General features: G+C 35.3%; 1 protein-coding gene across 20 annotated transcripts in view; it reads right to left on the bottom strand.

The window, feature by feature from the left end:
- Window positions 1–18965, bottom strand: part of ITGB8 (integrin subunit beta 8) — a 90304-nt gene that overhangs the window by 60863 nt on the left and 10476 nt on the right. For all 20 annotated transcript variants that reach the window (XR_005979471.2, XR_005979470.2, XR_012054541.1 and 17 more), the window contains exons 2-6: window positions 13258–13343; window positions 10496–10670; window positions 7783–8029; window positions 5863–6028; window positions 2927–3085 (exon numbers count right to left, since the gene is read on the bottom strand). Coding sequence is in view for 13 of the 20 variants with exons in the window: in XM_032746706.3 (XP_032602597.3) it covers window positions 2927–3085; window positions 5863–6028; window positions 7783–8029; window positions 10496–10670; window positions 13258–13343 (833 nt within the window). In the remaining 7 variants the exon portion in view is untranslated. The remainder of the gene's footprint in view (window positions 1–2926; window positions 3086–5862; window positions 6029–7782; window positions 8030–10495; window positions 10671–13257; window positions 13344–18965) is intronic.

Genomic DNA, 18965 nt, shown 5'->3' with positions numbered 1-18965 from the left:
TGCAACCAGGAGTATCAGAAATAGCTTTCCAAGCCTTCATAAAACAAAAACTTACTCAGATGGAGCTTACTGAATTCAAGAGATGACACCCATAGACACGCAAGGGCTGCAGGGACAGGACCCTCACGCTATCTCTGCTCACAAGGAAGGCTGAACTTCCATTTACTTCTCATCAATAGCTCACTAGAGTGTCCAGCTTCTTGCTTGTTTTTATTAGAACTGAGTTAACAAAAACCAAAACACAAAACCAAAAAAACCCCAAAGCATTAACAGAACCACACTAGTTTTTTAATTTGAGCATGTAAAGAGATGGCATAAGGTCACTCATGGAGCCTCACTTTGCTTGCTGTGAAAACCTTGTTTTACTTTATGCATTTTCATCTTATCTCTTCCCACTAATGCTCAGGTAAATGTACTTTAATTTTAGATCATCTTCCTTGTTTCAATTGCATCATTCATTTTATTATTTTAACTTACTTGGTTAAGCTGAGAAGATAACTAATACAAGTGTTAAGTATTTCAGAAAGGGAGTTAACCAAGCACAGACCTAAATAAAAGAGACTAGATTTCTTTCTTGTCATGCATTTCTTGGTGGCCTTTCTGTGACTGCTTAGCAGAAGTTAGAAAGAAACATGCAGAAAAAATGTCTAAGTGGAAACATTTCTGATATAAAGGCTAAGCTTGTTCAAATAAATAAAGCAACGTCCTCTAAACTGGCACAAGTAAGAAATAAAAATATGCCAAAATACAATCTTCTCATGACTACCCAAAACTAAGAATTAAAGCAGGAAAACAATGTAATTGCAGAAGTCTTTAATTCAGCACAGCCAAACAAAATTTTATTGATATGAAAAAACCCAAAAATATGTTTCATATTATGCTTCTAAAAGACTGACAGACTTTCATGATATTTCATTTAAATATCAAATAGTTATTCCAGTCCCCTGATTTCACTCATTCATTTGAAGTTGGATATCTATGAATAAATAATCACATGTACCATGGATGAGATGAAAAAAAGCAAGAAACCAGCACACTTTCCCTTACAGACACAATTGTGTTGTCATAAATTCTGCTCCAGAAAATGCAATCCCTAGTACTAAGTTGATGCCTACTGTTAATATGTGGGCATGCAAAAACTAGCACATATTTTTAAAAAAAGGGGTTAGCAGCCAGAAAACTAATGGATCTAAATATGCCATCACAGATCTAAGCACCTTTCAAGGTCATTTCATTTGGGTGGCTAAAAGAACCAATTTCATAAAATATATCAGTAGTAGCTATGGAGATTTTGTTTTCCATATGGGACAGTTCAATTATGGTCAATCAAACCAGAATGCAGAATATCAGTTAAAACACCTTTTTTTTCCAGTCAGCCATCAATCTATCATTGCTGCATAGAAATATATTAAATAATTTTGTCTGTATTTTTTATTGGTGAGTTTCTACAGTTGCAACAGAAATTAATTCCCAAAGTTGGACAGAAAATAAATATAGTTTGTTGGTTATTTTTTCTCCTGAAACAGAAAATATCTTTATTATCAAAGGAATCCTGAACACCAAAAAGATTTGTACCTTTAGCAATTACTTAATAAGCTGAGCAAACATTCTCTGATTTATATCACTGCAACTAAGAAAACTAAAAAGAAAGAAAAACAGAGAAAGTTCTGCATTAGGAAAGCAAAGTTTCAGGATTATTTGCTCTAAGTATAATAAACTGAATAGACTGATTAGAAAGGAAGACAAAATTCTGACATCTGTGAGGAAATATCCAAGAGGTGATAGAGGGAGTATATGAATGCAAGAACGTCAGATAAACGGAAATCTAAATAAACTTCCTGTTAGCACACACTGATCTCCCTCCTCCGCTCAGCAAGGTCCCAAACACCCACTGCTTCCCAGAAACCTCCCGTATTTCATGATAACACAACAGCCAGCAGCCTCTTCCTGCTGCTCCACCATCCTTGTAAATAACAGTTGCCGGGATTACATTCAGGTCTAACCTCACTTACACAAGTGCTCACTGACTTCACTTCCACGTTGCTGGCTCTGGCTGAACACAGGCTGTACACTTTAACTAAGGGCAGCCAGCACTGAGAACAAAACTTCAATGTGCTCTAATTGTACCACAGCTCATACTTCTGTTTTCTGGGGATTACATTGCAAGTAAGCAGTGATTCATGTTTCTTAAATAAACAATTCATATTTATTTAAGAACATACCCAAAGCAGTTGAAACCTACAATTCTTAGGCAAAAATTCCTTTCTTCAGTCACTTATGACTACTTTATCAATTACTGGAGAAAATATTTCGAAAGCTAAAAAATCTGTTTAAGGCATCTTACTTTGCTACAGCAGATTTGCTGCAACTTCTTACAGAAGTTCGTATTACCACACATTGGCTTTCTACTGTGAAATCTGAATGCATTTAATGCTAGTCCATTCATTTGAGGTAGCTCACTGCTGTTGTATGCCCTCTGGTTTACTCTTACCAAGGCTTTCAACCAATGTTCCTGTGCATTCTCTGACCATAAACCATAGTCACTACCTTTGTCTTGTGAGCACAATTGTACAACTACCTATTACCAGCTTCTACTTGTGCAAAATATCACACCACACAATTCTTACTTATGTTTTATACAAAAGGTGCGTGATTTTTATGAGATCCTAATAAAAACCCACACCAAAACCACAACATATCCTTCTTTGCTGTGTACTGTTTTTTTCAGACTCCAAAATATTTTAGTCCACACAAAAAGAATGCCAATATGCTAGGTGACCAATTCTTAATTTCACAACTTGCCTACCTGGAAAAATATTCTTGTAATAATGGAAATAAAAGCAATGCTTTGAGAGCAGTCTAAAAACTTCCTTTACACAGTTTTGCACTGCCTCTCTGAAGGCAAAATCTGTGACATATACCTTACCATACTCGTAGCTTTGATGTACACATTATCTTTCAAGTGACAGTTTCCATCATGGGGAATTACAATTCCTGCTAATTTACTATCAAGGGCTAGATGGGAAGTTTGATCTGTCATCACAAGAAGCAGCCGCTTTGCTTCTTTACGCCACCCAATATGGCTCTACAAAGAAAACAAAATTAGGCATAAGAAAGAAATAGCTACCTATTTTCTAAAGTAATCAACAACAAAATGAAAAACTAACATGAAAGACAACTTTCAGATATTACACTGCCTGGCAGCGCTGCATTTAGACCAGGTTATTTAAAGCATTTTGTGTGGAAATAAACATAATGTACTACGTCTGAAAGCTACTAATTTCTTTGTTTTTTTCCATTTACCATTTTCTTTGCTTTTTAAAGAACCATGTCCCACTATACATGACAACTCTGCTTTATAGAGTAGGCTTGATAACAGCTGCCACATTGCGTATGTCGCTATTAAGTACAAATACAAAGCCCATAGTTTGTAAAATCCTCTGGGGTCCTAGGAAGCATTACAACCAGAAAATATGCATTCATCCATATTGATACTTGGCACTCTGTTCTATTTTTACTTTGATTTATATTCTCATCACTCTATAATTTCCTTTTCCTACACAATTTCCTGGAAAGTTCATTAGTATGCAATCATAAATCAATAAACTGAAGTTTGAAGGCCTTAATGCAATTATAAATTGAGAAATTTCTTATTAAGCAGCAAAATGCTACATTTATTCACCATCTTAGGGGATTGATAGCGAAGTGGCAGCCTCAAGGGTGAATGGAATGGATTTTAGGAATTCGGTGACGTGAAGGATGCAGCAGGGTAAGCTTATACCTAAACTGATTTAGATGCCAAATTGTGTTTTCAAAGCATTTATCTCCCCAGTTATAATCAAATTTCTGAGGCACACAGGAAACACATCATATGCTTTTTCATTATTTCCTCTCTTGCTTATTCCATCTTCTTTTTCACTGCTTCCATTTTATCTCCTTCTTATGACACGGAATCTCTACCATTCCCATGTGAAACATGTACCTGCAATGCAGTCCATGTACTCAGCCACACTTTGTGACTTACTCTCTGCTTTCCTTTCTTCATGGTGAGGAATTTAGCTCCCTTCTCAGGCTATCTCTGAATGGGGATTAAATTTCTCAAGCCAGCAAGTATAACAAGTACTGAGGGGTGTTATGTCTTTTCCAACTCAAACTTTAGGCATCAGTCTCCCTTGGACACTCCTAGACAGCATCCCTCTAAAGAAGAGTATTTTAAGTGTTATTTGTAAACAGGATTTGTCCTAAATCATCCCAAATTCTCCTCCAGCACTGTAAAAACCTTTTCTCCTAAGACTCCATCATTTGACTTTGTCACCTTGAGACTTTTTTAGTTTTAGGTAATCCTGTGAGGAGCAGGGAGTTGGACTTAATGATCCCTATGGGTCCCTTCTGACTTGAGATATTCTGTCATTCTAATTCCTACCAAAATATGTCACAGCAATCACAATTTTAAAGTAGCTTCATGTCCTAACCTGCTACCTTTTGCAACTATGATGTATTGGTTACAGCAAGATGGAGCATGTTATAAATGTATACTGTAGGCAAAATGAGTGCACATTAATATAATTTATACATCATGATGATCATTATGAATTGCACATTCTTCCCATCCATTTCAGTTCACAATTCACTTACCAGGAAAGCCTCCACATTCTGACGAGTATTTCCATTCTATTGTTCTTGGAAGCATATAAGCATATATTATTCTATAACTCACATGTCATAAGTGTGGAATGTGTCCAGTGAGAAACACTGAATTTTTAGGAATTTTTCCAAAGTTCCAGAATAATTTTTTGTAACAGCTTCAATCACAGTGTTTATGAAGTGTGTTTTTTACTTACCTGCTCATCAAAATTTAAAAATAAAATTGGACCAAATGATTAATTTTTAGCATAGTTTGGATTAATTTTTGTTCTTGAGATATTGTACTGCACAGAAAAATAGTGTGAAGATGAAAAAGATAAAACAATTGTCCTGACATCATTCTAACAGATAAGAAACATGCCAAGCCTGTGATTTGAATGGGTGTTGAATATTTTATAGAGCATTACCAAACACATGTATCAGCCAAATTTCAAAATGTGTATTGCATTAATATGCATAAGAAGAAAAACAGCAACAAAAAATAGCTCTCCAGAGCAAAACAAACTCTCTTTATCTAATACGCTTACAGGTTAAGACTTATTGATGCAGATTTTTTATATCCTTTTATATTTATGCAGATCTTTTATTTCTGCATGGGAGAGACTGTGATGAAATTTTATCAGTATACAAAAGTTAATTTTTAGTTGTTTTGTACTGTTTTAAAATTTGAAATCTTTAAAAGTTGAGAACATAGAAGTTCTTCTGTTTTCCTTATGCAGATCCTTAATCAGATATGTAAAACTTCTCATTCAATTTTCAAGTTCTTAAGGAGAAGAAATGTCAAGCAGTATGTCTTCATTGAGGAACACAAGCAATACTTTAATGATTTTTGAAACAAATTATATAATTGACTGAAATTAATACATGTGTCTGTTCAACCAAGAAGCAGTTGCTTTCATCATCCATCCTATGTTGGTTAGGCTGGTTAAGGCCAGAAATTGAAGATCTAGAGCCAATACTGAAACATGTTCCCTCTTACTCTACTTTTTCAGTTTCAATTGGAAATTTATACTTATGGGGGAAATAATGGAAAAGGGGGAAAAATTCTTAGTATTATCAGGCATAGCATTGGCATTTTGAATTCAGGAACACTGACCACTAGTTTATCTATTATCTATCTATCTATCTATCTATCTATCTATCTATCTATCTATCTATCTATCTATCATGCCTGAATTACTATTTCTTTCCTCCTTTGTAAATAAGCTCCTTCCTTACCTGGCACACAGCTGCTTGGAGCATCGCATCGAAACCCCCTTCAGGTGTATCAATATTCCCAGAAATTTTTTGTTTATTCACTGCATTTCTGAATTCTGCTATATTGTCAGTCAGGGATAGCACATGAATATAACCATGAGGAGGCATACAATCTAAATTGTAGTCACTGTACAAAAACAAAACAAATGAAAAGCCTTATTTTTCCTTTGAGGGAGATGGAAATATTGAATCCCCATTAACCCAGAAAATCCTAATATAAATTAATATGCAGGTAGTGCAGAATAACAAACACAGAAAAAAAGAGCAATTCCATGTGAAATTAAGTTCAGTGGGAAGTAGTTATAATTAACTACAAAAAATGTATATTATCTTGTATTTTATGGAGTCATGTATATAATAACTTAGTTAATATGTTTACAGTATACATATAGTGTTTAATACAGAACAAAAAATGCAACAAGAGGGATGGTATGATCTCAGGGAGTATATAAACCCTTTTGGAATATCTACAGCATGGTACAACTTTGCTTTTCATTATCCTGAGAAAGGACTATCATACTGTAACAGTAAGATCTTTTAATAGGTTGCTACCCAGGCTATTGAACTATAACAAAATCTAAGCTCCTATATCCACTAGTGCTACATAGCTGTTCACAAAATTAATACTGATATTAATAATAATTACCTCATCAACTAGATGAGAAAATCCATTTTCAGTAACATCTTAGCAAATGATACTTTCTCAAATTATGCATAAGGGAAAGTCTAATTTTTATTGTAGGTAAGCTAGTGAAGCAGTACCTAGTCAGGTCATTGACCTGGGACCCATTCACAGCCGTGATTTACGGCACAAGTTGAAGTGCTCATCCATTTCAGAGATGCTGAGCAGCTTTCAATTCTCTTAATTTTTACTGCATCCAGACTGTAACCTGCTCTCCTCCAAATCAAGGTACAGTTGAAGATGATAAACTGGCATTGAAAGGATTAATACCTCTGCAGATGTCTCCTCTTAGGCAAAATACATCATGACCTAGAAATGCTAATCAATATCCACTGACTATATATAGATAATCTAGATGACTGCTTTATCCATAGATTGTCACATCTCTAGAATGAATTCCACTACTAGGAACCAATTCAAAACCCACTGAAATCACAAAAGGTACTTAGGGACTTCACAGAACTTTGGATCATGTCTTCCCAGGATAGGCAAGCAAGAAAGTAGGAAGAATTAATAGTCACTTTTCCAGCTACTATCATTTATACAGCTCTGAATTTGTTGTGTATAACTTGTTTTCCAGGGGGTTTTGGAAGTGATCTATCACTTTATGTAAATGTTGAACCCAAGGTATATAAGGCATGGCATGAACAAAGAAATGCAGGCCAGAATATTTTGTATTTACAAGAGCAGTTCCTTCACATTAGAACTGTAGAAGTTGATCAGAGAATCACTTACATTCATTAAATGTGCTGAAAGAAACCACATCATGTTGACAAAAGTAGAATTTTCACAAAACAGCTAATGAATACATGACCATACACTAAAAGTACCTGGGTCACAGAAAGCTTTGTGATGAATCTAGGTATCATATCCAAAAGAATGAAAACCACAACAGTTGAATTTAAAATTAAATACAAAACATAACCAAAGCAGCATGGGTTTTGGCTTGTTTTGCTAAAGAAAATACAGCACATTTTTTCTGATACAGAAACAGTTTTTCTGAAATCATTCACCAGGTATTTCAGAAGTAATCACTGTAAAAGAATTTTCAGCATTTCCTTAAGAACTTTGTCAAAGAACCATGGTAAAAGGAAACAAGGATAAATTCTGAAGAATTTTAAAAATAAATATGTTTAATGCACATTTCTGTCATTAAATACACTTATCAGTGCTACAGGAAATGGAAAAAGACTACATACCTGCACTGGTTATGGATTCTACCTGGATGAATGCTAATATAAGGTGACACAGTTTTATCCACATAGGATCCAAATCCAAGTCGAAAATCAAGAGAAATATTCTCCATCTTTTTAGATAAAGCAAATCCAACAGAATTTAACTTTTCTATATTGTTGTGCATAGAGGCTGAGACATCAACTAAGTAGTAAAGATCCACAGGGTATTTCTCTAAAGGACGAACTTTTAACATAAAGTTTGCTTCACTTCCTGATAAAAAACAAGGAACAAACATGTTTATTTACTATTTTTGAATGGATATGCTTAAAAATACATTTATTTTTGTAGCAGCCTCAGCACTCAGACTCAGTTGTTTGTGTCAGCAAAGAGAAAAAACAAACAAACAAAATCTCCCAAGAGTAAATGAAACCTTGAATTGGCATTCAAAAATAAGCCATAAAGGGGTGTTTTGTAGAATATCTTGGGGTTTTTTTCTTGCAGGAGCACTGTGCAATTTATTGTAAAAATCTGACTTCTCCCCATTTTGTTTTAAATTCATGGTTATGCAATCCCTTTGGCATTATAACAAAAAGCAGTGGTGGCTTACAAAGGACACAGATCTGCATACAAATTGGGGTCAGTCACTTCAAGGTTGTCACTTCAAAGTATGTAAATGTATCCTGCAAATAGTTTGTCATATGACAGACTCTAAAACTACATACACACCACAAAGCCAGCACAGCTTCGAAAACTCACATAAATACTGATACAAGTTTATACCAAACTGCTTCCAAAGATTTGATGAGAAAACTCAGTGGGATCTAAATATATGTATTTTTTTAAAGAATATTTTAATATAAAAAAATTCCATCTTTTGGCATATATAAAACAGAACTCTTATTTCGGGATGATACATGTTGATGCTTTGGAAGCTGCTAAAACTGATCCTCACATTTTTGCTTTTCTAATATTCTATAATGTCAGCAAAACAACGGAAGCAATTTGTACGGGCAGAGTGGGTACAGGAATGCACAGTTTCAAATTAGCCATCATTTTATGTCATCCAAAGTGTGAGCTCACAGCCGAAATGAGTTTAGGATCTTCATGTGATGAGTGGGGAATCTAATCCAGTATTGTGCAATGAAGATATAGCAAAGAACAGGAGGAAGGAAGATGTTACAGAACTATGCAGGTTTTCAATAAAAACTATCAAAAGGTACATCTGGTACAGAGATCTGACTCAGAAAATTTAAATATGCAAAGTAGTTTCTTCCAATGGTCTTTGAACATAATACATCTGAAAATGTCAGGATTTGTCTGTATTAGGTCTTGCATGAGGAAAACAATTTCAGTGTGCTGTAATTTATGTTTCCTCTTTGCCAATGGTAATTGAATTACTTTTTGTAAATGACGCTTGCAGGTCTCCACTTTGCATATAGGGAGATACTGAGTGCAGCTCTTATTTTTTCCCACATAAATCCTAAATGATGAGTATATGTAAAGAGTGACAAAACCCCAGTATCAAAACAAAAGCATTTTTGTGTGATTATACTGTATCAAATGTCTTTTTTGAGGAAAAACTATAGTGGTATATCCGTGTATTTCCTTGAGGTGGAAAATATGGGCAAGATAGCTATACATAAAAAGTTTTCCTTCTGGAGCCCTTGAAATTTCATTCTTCTGCCTCCCTGATGCAAAAACTTCTATAAAGCATAAGGAAATCCAAACTTAATTTCATTACTTACTGAAAAAAAAGGTTAATGAAACCAAATTTCAGAAAGCTAACTTTTTTTCCTATGAATCCACCATGCCTTTGGAAGTAAATGTGATTACAGACAGAGCTTAGCAGTAGATCAGTTATCAATTCCTCAAAGCAGACTATCAGTCACTTCTTTGGAAGGAGAGTGAGGAAAGGAGAAGTGCTGATGTTACCTTGACTGTTTTATTATAAAATATAGTGAAAAACAGAGATCCTTTGTGCTTTATACTCATGTAGATCCTTCCTTTTTCCCTGCTAATTGACAGAAAATTATCATTTTAGATTTTAAATATTGCTTTCTCCAATTATTCTTTGCAAAATAAATAAATAAATAAAATTTTATTTCGTGAAAGATCACCCTACATCCCTTTATATCACCTTCACTTCTGCTGTTGGCTACAGCTTTTTTAGAGACAGAGAAAGAACACTGATTTAACTAGACTTATGCTGAAGGCAAATGGAGATGTACTAGTTATAAGAAAATTCAGGCAGTGAACACCTAAGTCTTCTTTAGGAATGTAGTCTTTTCTTATATAATGGTTTTGGTATTTTTCTAGTTGTCTAGTCAATGCACGTGAAAGTAAAGAAATAATCAAGAAGTTTATCAAATTATGAATTTAGGGATTATAACTCTACTTACTTTCAGAAGAAGTAGTTTATACACATGTAAGGCAAAACTGTTAGTGTAAGTGTCTAAAGAATCAAGAAACCACATAAGAAAACAGGAAAGACTACCTAAGATTCCCTTTCCACTTATTACTTGCATTATTCTGACCTTCAGCTTGTTTGACAGAAACAATTCTCGGTGAAGACAATACTTGAATATGGAAGACACACTCACAGTTCTACAGTACAATACTATAGCATCATTCTTCCAAATCATTATTCCAGATGCCTCTTAATAAAATATCTGTACTTAGAAGTATTGCTTTTATTTTAAATTTTTTATAATATCAATGTGTTAGAGATGACCCAACCTGGACGCAGCTGGACTGAAACTTTTCCTGGTGTCACTTGTGTATTTGTTTCATGGTCACTAGGTATTGTGACATGAACCGTGGGGTTTTCAACCAAATCTGATTGGCAGCCTCTTTTCATTAAGTTGAAAACAGTGTCACAGCGTCCCTTCTGTGTTGTGCCAGCCATGAAATCCTGTTTAATAAGAAACAAAAAGTACAAAAAAATCTGAGCTGAAAAAAACCTATACTAACTTCAAAGGATGAAGAAAACAAAATATTGCTCTTTGAAACAATAAAATATGCTACTATAATTGCATAAATCATAGAACAAGTTCCTGAAGCTGTATGTTTTAAATAATGTCAATAATGCAATATTTAAATTAGAATTTAAACCTAATTGCCACATTGACCTTTTCTTTGCAGAATTTTTTTTAAATGGAAAACAGGATCTTGCACAATCAGACCAAGCTGAGTTTGGAGAAAAAGTTAATTACACACTGTTATTATGTCACTAAAGAAAGTTCTGTGCCATGCAATGAGCTCATTTTAGCAAGAAAGCGTCATTCCCACAACATCAAAAAGGTTAGTTTTCAGAAGAATTCACTGGTAAAGTTACTCAGGTTGATATTTAGTAGGAACACCAGAGGTCAGCTCTAGATTTAGCCAGGCTGAATTTGTCTATTCTACTATGCAAAATCCAAAGACCTGCTGAACTACATAATTTCAATTCCTGGAAAGAGGAAATCATGTATAATTACAGGAGTGGACAGTTTAAGATTCCACCAACATAAAAGCTGTGTAGTAATAGAAAAGTGATTAGTAGAAGGATGATGTCAGAAGCAGCCCATCCTTTGCTGCACTGAAAGAGAAAAGTTGTCAAAAATTGTGCCAAAATGATCCAATGCAAAATTCCTTCCTGACTGCTAATATGATGATTAATATGATTCTGATCATGCAGGGGGAAAAACAAACCAAAAAAAAAGACAAGATCTTTTGTAGTCTTTCAAAGTAATGGTCCATCTGAGTCAAAGCTGGAGACCAACCAAATAAAGGACAATCTCTGATCTTTCAGATGCAAATGAGAAAATAAGCAATCGAAAATACAGCCAATTGTGTATTAGATAATAGTCATCTAAGCCCTGTAAAGACTGGAGAAACCTCCTGAACAATGAAATATGACAGTCCTGTATCTTGTTTTTCAAATTTCAAAGCTTGTTTTTGTAGTTAATCTCTGATGTATTTTTTCTATAACCTTCCTTATTAAAAACAACAGGGACTACTTTTTAAGTTACTGCTATTTATATACCCTTTTTAGTTTCTACTTTCCAAAAAGCTAGATTTTAAATGTGTAAAGAACTTAGCTACTCTCATTACCAGTAATGACTAATAGATTTGTAGTGTTTCTGAGGTCCACTGTGTGTGAGTATAAATTCAAAGCATCTCCAGAGTTCCTCAGGGCTGATTATCTTATTAAAAAGATTTTTCTCATGAAGCAGGCAGGCTAAGCTGCACTGCAATATTTCCATCTGCAATAATATGGGTTATGCCGTTCCATAACTATGGATGGTGTGTTGGTGAGACACCTATTTAAGAGGGTTTGACAAAGCCCTGGTGTCCATGAACAGATCTCAAGATTGACTTAAGAAGTGAGGCAGGACAAGCAGAGCAGAAGTGAAACCAGCCAAGTCCATGTGCCTACTTAGAAGGGGACCTACTGCAGCTCCGTAGCACTGGAAAGTTAGCAAATGCTGTTCTATAATAAATGCAGATGGAGGAGGATAAAGCTTTTCCCTATGCAAGACAGGACACGGGCCAGAATAATGAACTCCTCCACACTGTAATCCATTGTGCCATCTACACGTGTTAAGCTTCCTGTGGGAAAAGCCCTGCATGCCTCTACCCATCCTTGTATTACTTAGCCTTGTACCTTTGGCAGAATAACTTAATGATTCCAAGACATAATATCTCAAATATTGCCAGTGCCTTGTACTTCTTATCTCTGCCAGACACACCCCAGGAACTTATCTACCTTTTCTGCTAACCTGAAAGCTACCACTGGTAATTTCCACATGAGCTTAAAGAGCATACGAGCTTGTGATTGTCAGCGACATTCTTCAAAAGCTTGCTCCTCTGATGTCATTACTCAAAATCATGCTATCAAGAGGGTTATTTTTTTTCTGTCAAACAAAACCAGAAATTCCTATATTCTTACAGTTTGCAAAATAACAATAATTTCAGAATAGTTCTTGCTATTTAAGATCTAGCTTCTGTGCTGTCTTACAACTGATAGTTTCCAGTGTCAAAATGAGAAAAGCATAATTTTTTCCATTTGTGATAGGATCATAATATAAGGTGAAGTCAACTCCACTTTAGTACAACCTTTTGCTAAATGAAGTAGACATATATGTATAGACTTGTTTTCATACATGATAAAGACTTAATACAAAATACTGATAAGTAATTTTGCTTTTGAAGACAAAAACTGTTAAACTCTCAAAACTACTGTAAGTCTGCCAAAGCTGTCTACAAAGCAGATGGAATGCATTAAAAAGGTCTCACTTTATTTAAAATTACTGCAATTTTCCAAATAAAAGATTGCATTTTCTCCTTTGGAAACAAAATCTATTTCACATGATTTCTCAGGTTCTGTCTCTAGGGGTCATTTAAAGATTTTCTTGCTATTTCTCACTACAATTTTCTCAATTTAAAGGTCTTTATCTTTATAAAGATCAGAAGCAGTTAAAATATAAAGTCAAATGTAATTAAGCAAAATGCCATACCTCTTGAGCACACCATCCACACTCTGGACCCAAAGCAAGACACTTGGTGCATGTTACTGCATTTGAAGTGGCACATCTGTTTTCCGCTGCAATGAAATACAAACCCAAACATTCATGATTTATGATGATATGTGAAATTGTAAAATACCTAATTTTAGACCAAGATTTTAAAAATTACTTCTCCAGATTAAGAGTGATGATAATGTATCAAAACAGAAATAAAACAGAACAAAGGCACTGTGGCGAGGGAACACAATTTTCTTTTATCTACAGTCTAGAATTATATGCACAGATTGAAGAAATTCCATTCACAAGGCCAAATGTTTAAGATCCTGATTTAGAATAATTTTGAAGTGCAAGTTTATCTTTGGCATGTATTTTGCTGATTTACTGCCTAACAGAAAAGAATTTACTAGGTAGCTTATCATTTCACAGACATTTTCCCTTTAAGTCATTTACACTTGACTGAATTATTCATTATTCACTCCTCATGAAACCCAAAATATTTTCTCACCTTCTATAAATATTCCCCCTCTGCATATTCATTTTTGCAATGAATAGTTTCCCAGAAGAGGAAGATTTTCTTTTCCAGAAGCAAATAGAAATGAATCCAACACTACATGTGTCACAGATTGAAGACACATCATTCTGTACCAACAATTGCAAGAAGTGTGCCTACTTACATGTCTACCAGCAAAGTCCTTTATATACTTTTCATATTTTTGTTTTATAGATCATTGCTTAAGTTACTACTCTTTCCTATAAAACTTTGGCAGTTAGTGTTGAGAAGAAGAATCTTTTCAAGGGGCTTGGTCAGCTTAGCTTGAATGCCAGCATTAGTGTATCCTTTCAGCATGTTGAGCATCAGCCTCTTGCAGATCAGTGCACAAGAAGTGACAGAAGTCACCTGCGAGGAGTTATATGGAGGGCACAAAATGCACAGCCCGGTAGTACTGCTGTTAAACAACACTGCTTTGTGGCATGTTCAGCATGTCGTATTAGAAAATACAAAGAGAACAAAGTAAGTTTAATTTCTGCATACAACCAAAGATTACATATGTTAATTGATCCACTGTGGCATCATCAAAGCAGTTTGGTTTTCATCCAAGATTTTGGCGACATGCACTGTCTCAGATTATTTCTTTCCAACCTGCAATAATAATGCAAACCATCTTTCTTCTTAGGTAATGAGACAAAAATCTCACAGAACAGCTCTATTAGGAAAATATGTACTAAAATTTTTTTTTTATATTTATTTTGCTGATTTCAGCTACGGATTCTAAGATGAGATCCTGTATCATATAAACAGCTAGTGTTCAAGAGGTCACTTAGAATGATGGCTGATGCAAGGCACTAATCACAGTTTGCACTTTATTATTATCAACAACACATATACCAGTATTAACAAGCCCAGTGCAGCACACTTGCAGTATAATATACACATTATACTGATAATGTGTAGATTAGTGGAAATTTAATTAATTTCAAAGGTCAAACTGATATTTCTATTTCATATCAACTGCTGCTGACAATTTTTGCCATGAAGGCAACGTGAAAAAAAAAAAAAAAGCATAAATGAAAAGGATAGCTACAGGTATGATATAAACAGTAAGTTGAAAAGCAGCCCAGGAAGGTGCTGGAATGCTGGGAAAACTGATTAAAGGGTGGGAGAGGTTGGTAAGGATAAATAAGGAGAAAGAAAGGAACAAGACAAAATATGAACATTTCTTTTGGTTTCTTCTTGTTATAAAAACAAGTACAGCAAGTTTTACTTGGATGTGAAATGAGAGCAAGCTTATTCAGCACTAACACAATAAAACTTTTTTTGTAATTATAAGAAGATAGCAACTGCAACTTTACACAGTTCTAGTTCTGCGCTCTGAAAGATCAGTCCTGGATGCCATAGAAAATGTTACCACGTACTGCAAGAGAGGGAAAAAAGTATGAAGATTTTGTGTAGGTACTGACATGCCCAGGGTTGTAGATCCTGCCACAGATCCCTCTCTAGACAGTATTCATAAAGTGCAAAGACTCAGAATGAAAAGGTGTTGAAGGAGTAAAAAATAAAAGGAATGTAATTGTTCTTGGCACACAAACAACCCTCCCATCTTCAACTGAGTATCAAAGACAGCAGAGATGAAAGGCGTTACAAGAAAAAGAGAGCGATAAATTCAGAAAAAGTGTCAAAGGACAAGGAAAAGTATAAATTGCTAATCTGCAGCATAATAGTAGTTTTAAGACCACTATGGAGCAAAATAGGGAGAAAAGTACATGAACTTTGAAGTTACCCATTCAAGTTGATATTAATTGCAAGAGATAGAGCTGTTCTGATAAGAATAAATAGCTGATATGAAAAAATGAGAAACCTGTGTTTCTAGCTATTCAGATAAGGAATAAGAAAGATTAATTCCTTGTCATTGCAATCAGTAAACCAAGTAACCCAAATAGTAAGTATGGCCTAATTAATTTCCTGCAATAATATCTGAGACTCCTTTCTTAAGATATATAATCCAATCTGCAAAACACATACTTTAATTTAAATGCCATTGACCACATAACAAAATATTAACACCTTTTTTTTTTAATATGCACTTGCTAAAAAAACAACATGTGTCTATGTACCGTTTTCCAGATGCATTGGAAAACTGACTGAAAAATAATTGTCCCAATTTTTTTTCTGTATGGTTAGTTTATTGAATTTATTGAAACTTGATTTAGTTTATTAATACAGCCTGTCTAGTAATACACAGGGGGGTCTGTGTTCCTCTGAAGACTGCTAAGACAGAAAAAATATCTTAAACTCCAGTTTCAGTGTGATCATAGCAGATAAAACATTTTAACAAATGAGATATACAGTACTCCTGGATGCAAAGTTCTTTGCTGATAACTCTCCAGTCTCAAGAGTTCAATTTTCACAACATGAAGTCACAGATTGGCAATAGAGAAGCTTGGTACCATTGGAACAAAAGGTTGAAATTTTGTGTTTTTAATAAAAAGAAACTTGAAAAAGTTGAATTAATTTCTTTATTTATTATTCTGTCTACATCACTACTCTGGCTCCCAAGTACATAGTCCTTTATAACAGCAACATTTATGGACATGCTTTCATTCATCAAATATTTACTATTTAGTTGTAAATCTACTCTAAAACCATGACTGTTGAAGTTTAAACTTTTCAGTTGCTTTAAAAAAATCATGGTAAAGCAAGGAATGATTTTTTTATGAGTTGACTTAAAAAAGAACTGAGATTTTTCCTGCCACTTCACCAAAAACAGAGTCCAGACAAGACTGAGTTACTGTTCAGCCAAAGCTAAGGGCTAGTTTCTACTGGCTTAGTTTGAACTGATGTATGCCAAAAGGTATTTTCAACAAGGGCCAAATACTGTGTTGGGAACTGCACAAGCATATGCATATAATAAAAAGTGCATCAGGTTAAACTACACTTTTCCAGCCTACTCTTAAAAATTACAACCATGCTCCAACAACTACAGCTATTTACAGTGATCACAGGTGTGGCAAGCCTAAACTCTTTGCAACAAGAGGGATCAAGGCAAGAAAAATATCCTATATGTTATAATTATATCCAGCCTCCTTATTATGAAAGTAAGCTTATCACAATTAGGTATTTATCTCAGAGATGAAATAGCAATAAAGCACTCTGGCATCTCAGAGGGGGTGTTAAACAGGTTTTCAAACAGACAGCACTTTGTTCAAGTACAGCCAAGAATTTGGATTTGTATCAGCTTCGCAGTTGGTACATGCTTGTGCTGGTTTTGGAGGGTGTACCACTTGCTTTCTTAAAAGAGAAAGCCAAAATATAGCTTGCAGCTTATACTCCCTGATCATGGCCCTCAGACTGGTGAACACTCATTGAGGCAAGAACATAGGAAAATATCCATCTTCCACGGAGCTGGTTTTCCTTCAACTGTGTGTCTAATCTTGTTCTAGGGCAGCAATCAGCCAGGCTATCCCTCTGCACAGATAATGAATGAAGCCTTCACTAACTTGTGAACGTGTGTATACCCTAATTTTTGAGGAAAGCTGCAGCTTTTATGCAGTATACTGCAGTTACCTTCACCTTTTTGTCTTCAGAGCAGAGCAACATGACGCTGAGGAGGGGACAGACAGTGGCTGTCCCACGTAACACATGGCTTCCCCATTCACTTTGGCTGAGCATGCAGGTACAATGAGAAGCGCTATAAAATTACTATAGAGGAGGGATTATTTTTCCATGATTATTATGTCGGACAGTTACTTGCTCAGATTACTGGAAAAAAAATGAGTGTCTGTGCTTTAACTGCCAATCCTAAAACCCAGTCCTGGAGTTAGGGATTTTTCCCCCTCTTCTTTTTTCGAAACAAGAAATAATTCTCCCTGCCTTTTGTGCCATGCCTTAAAAACACACTATGTCATCACCAGATTTTCCAATAAGATTACAAGGTATACCTCAAAATAAGCTTTAAGAGGTACTCAACCGTGCCCAGGAAAGGAGATTTCAACTTGAATACTGTACACTATTTATGCTTTATAAGAAAATTCTAAGATTACTTGAGAAGAATACCAAACAACTTTTCTTTCCTCTCCTGTTTCTTCTATTATATATGAGATTGTTAATTTGTTTCACTTTGTCATTAATTTTAGGGCACTTTAGTTTCACTATTCAGACAGCAAGAAACTAAGCTGCACACTGATTTTAAAATGTTTTTTGCCAGCAACCAAAGAAGCAGCAAACTAAAACTCTGCAAGGTAGAGACATGCTTTTGCTAAGAAAATAAAGATGTGTAAAAGAAAGGTGCAAAACACGATTAAATTCTGAGCTCTCAAAAACACTTCTGTAAACCTGGCATGTGAGTAAAAACACCTTTCCAAACAAACATGATAAAAAACCCCTCCAAACCAAACGAATCAACTTTGCACATCTAAATAAATGGAAAGAAAAGAATCACTAGTGAACAAGTCCTGATAACTGATAGGGACTTTCCATTCCTAACTCTGCCGATATACACCTCCCCCCTCCCCCGAGAGTTTTGGGGTTCCCAAATGAATCTGTATTACCATATGAAGACAGTAAATTTTAAACATGAGGGTCAGCTACACAGGTGACTTTAAAAGGCAATAAAATGCAAAGCAATGTAGAAGTCTGCCCTGCAAGAGTTTGTGCCTTTGCAAATCACAAAGGAAAAACCACAAAGATCTTCCTTTTTTGCACATTGTGCAAGGTCTGAGTGACACCACTGGAGAGAGCTGACACTGGAGTTCAGCTGAACAGCACGGACAAAAGGGGAGGACACCTCTGTCAGCACAGCATTGGGAAAGCCCTGGCAGAAAACTACAGTCATAGCTGATGCTGAAGGATAGAAAATGCTTTGTAAGTCTGCTCTGTAAAGGCATATAGACATGGAGTTCCCAGAAAGTGTATGGACACATCTGTAATTAGGGGAGATTCATATTAGGCTTTGAGCCAATTATATAAAGATCAATAAGGGGAAGTGCTGGTTTCAGCATTTCAGTCAGAGCAACCCCATGTGGCACTACATGCTGGGGGGAAAAGGGGGTGGACAGCTGCTAACAGAAGAGACATTGGTGTTCTGGAGCATGTCCAGAGAAGGGCAATGGAACTGGGGAAGAATCTGGCACAACTGGTGTGAGGAGCAGCTGAGGGAACTGGAGTGGTTTAGTCTAGAGAAATGGAGGGTGGGGGGAGCCTT

Source organism: Taeniopygia guttata, chromosome 2 (genome assembly GCF_048771995.1).
Source record: "Taeniopygia guttata chromosome 2, bTaeGut7.mat, whole genome shotgun sequence".
Classification (NCBI taxonomy): Eukaryota; Metazoa; Chordata; class Aves; order Passeriformes; family Estrildidae; genus Taeniopygia; species Taeniopygia guttata.
This window is presented reverse-complemented; position numbering and strand designations above follow the sequence as displayed.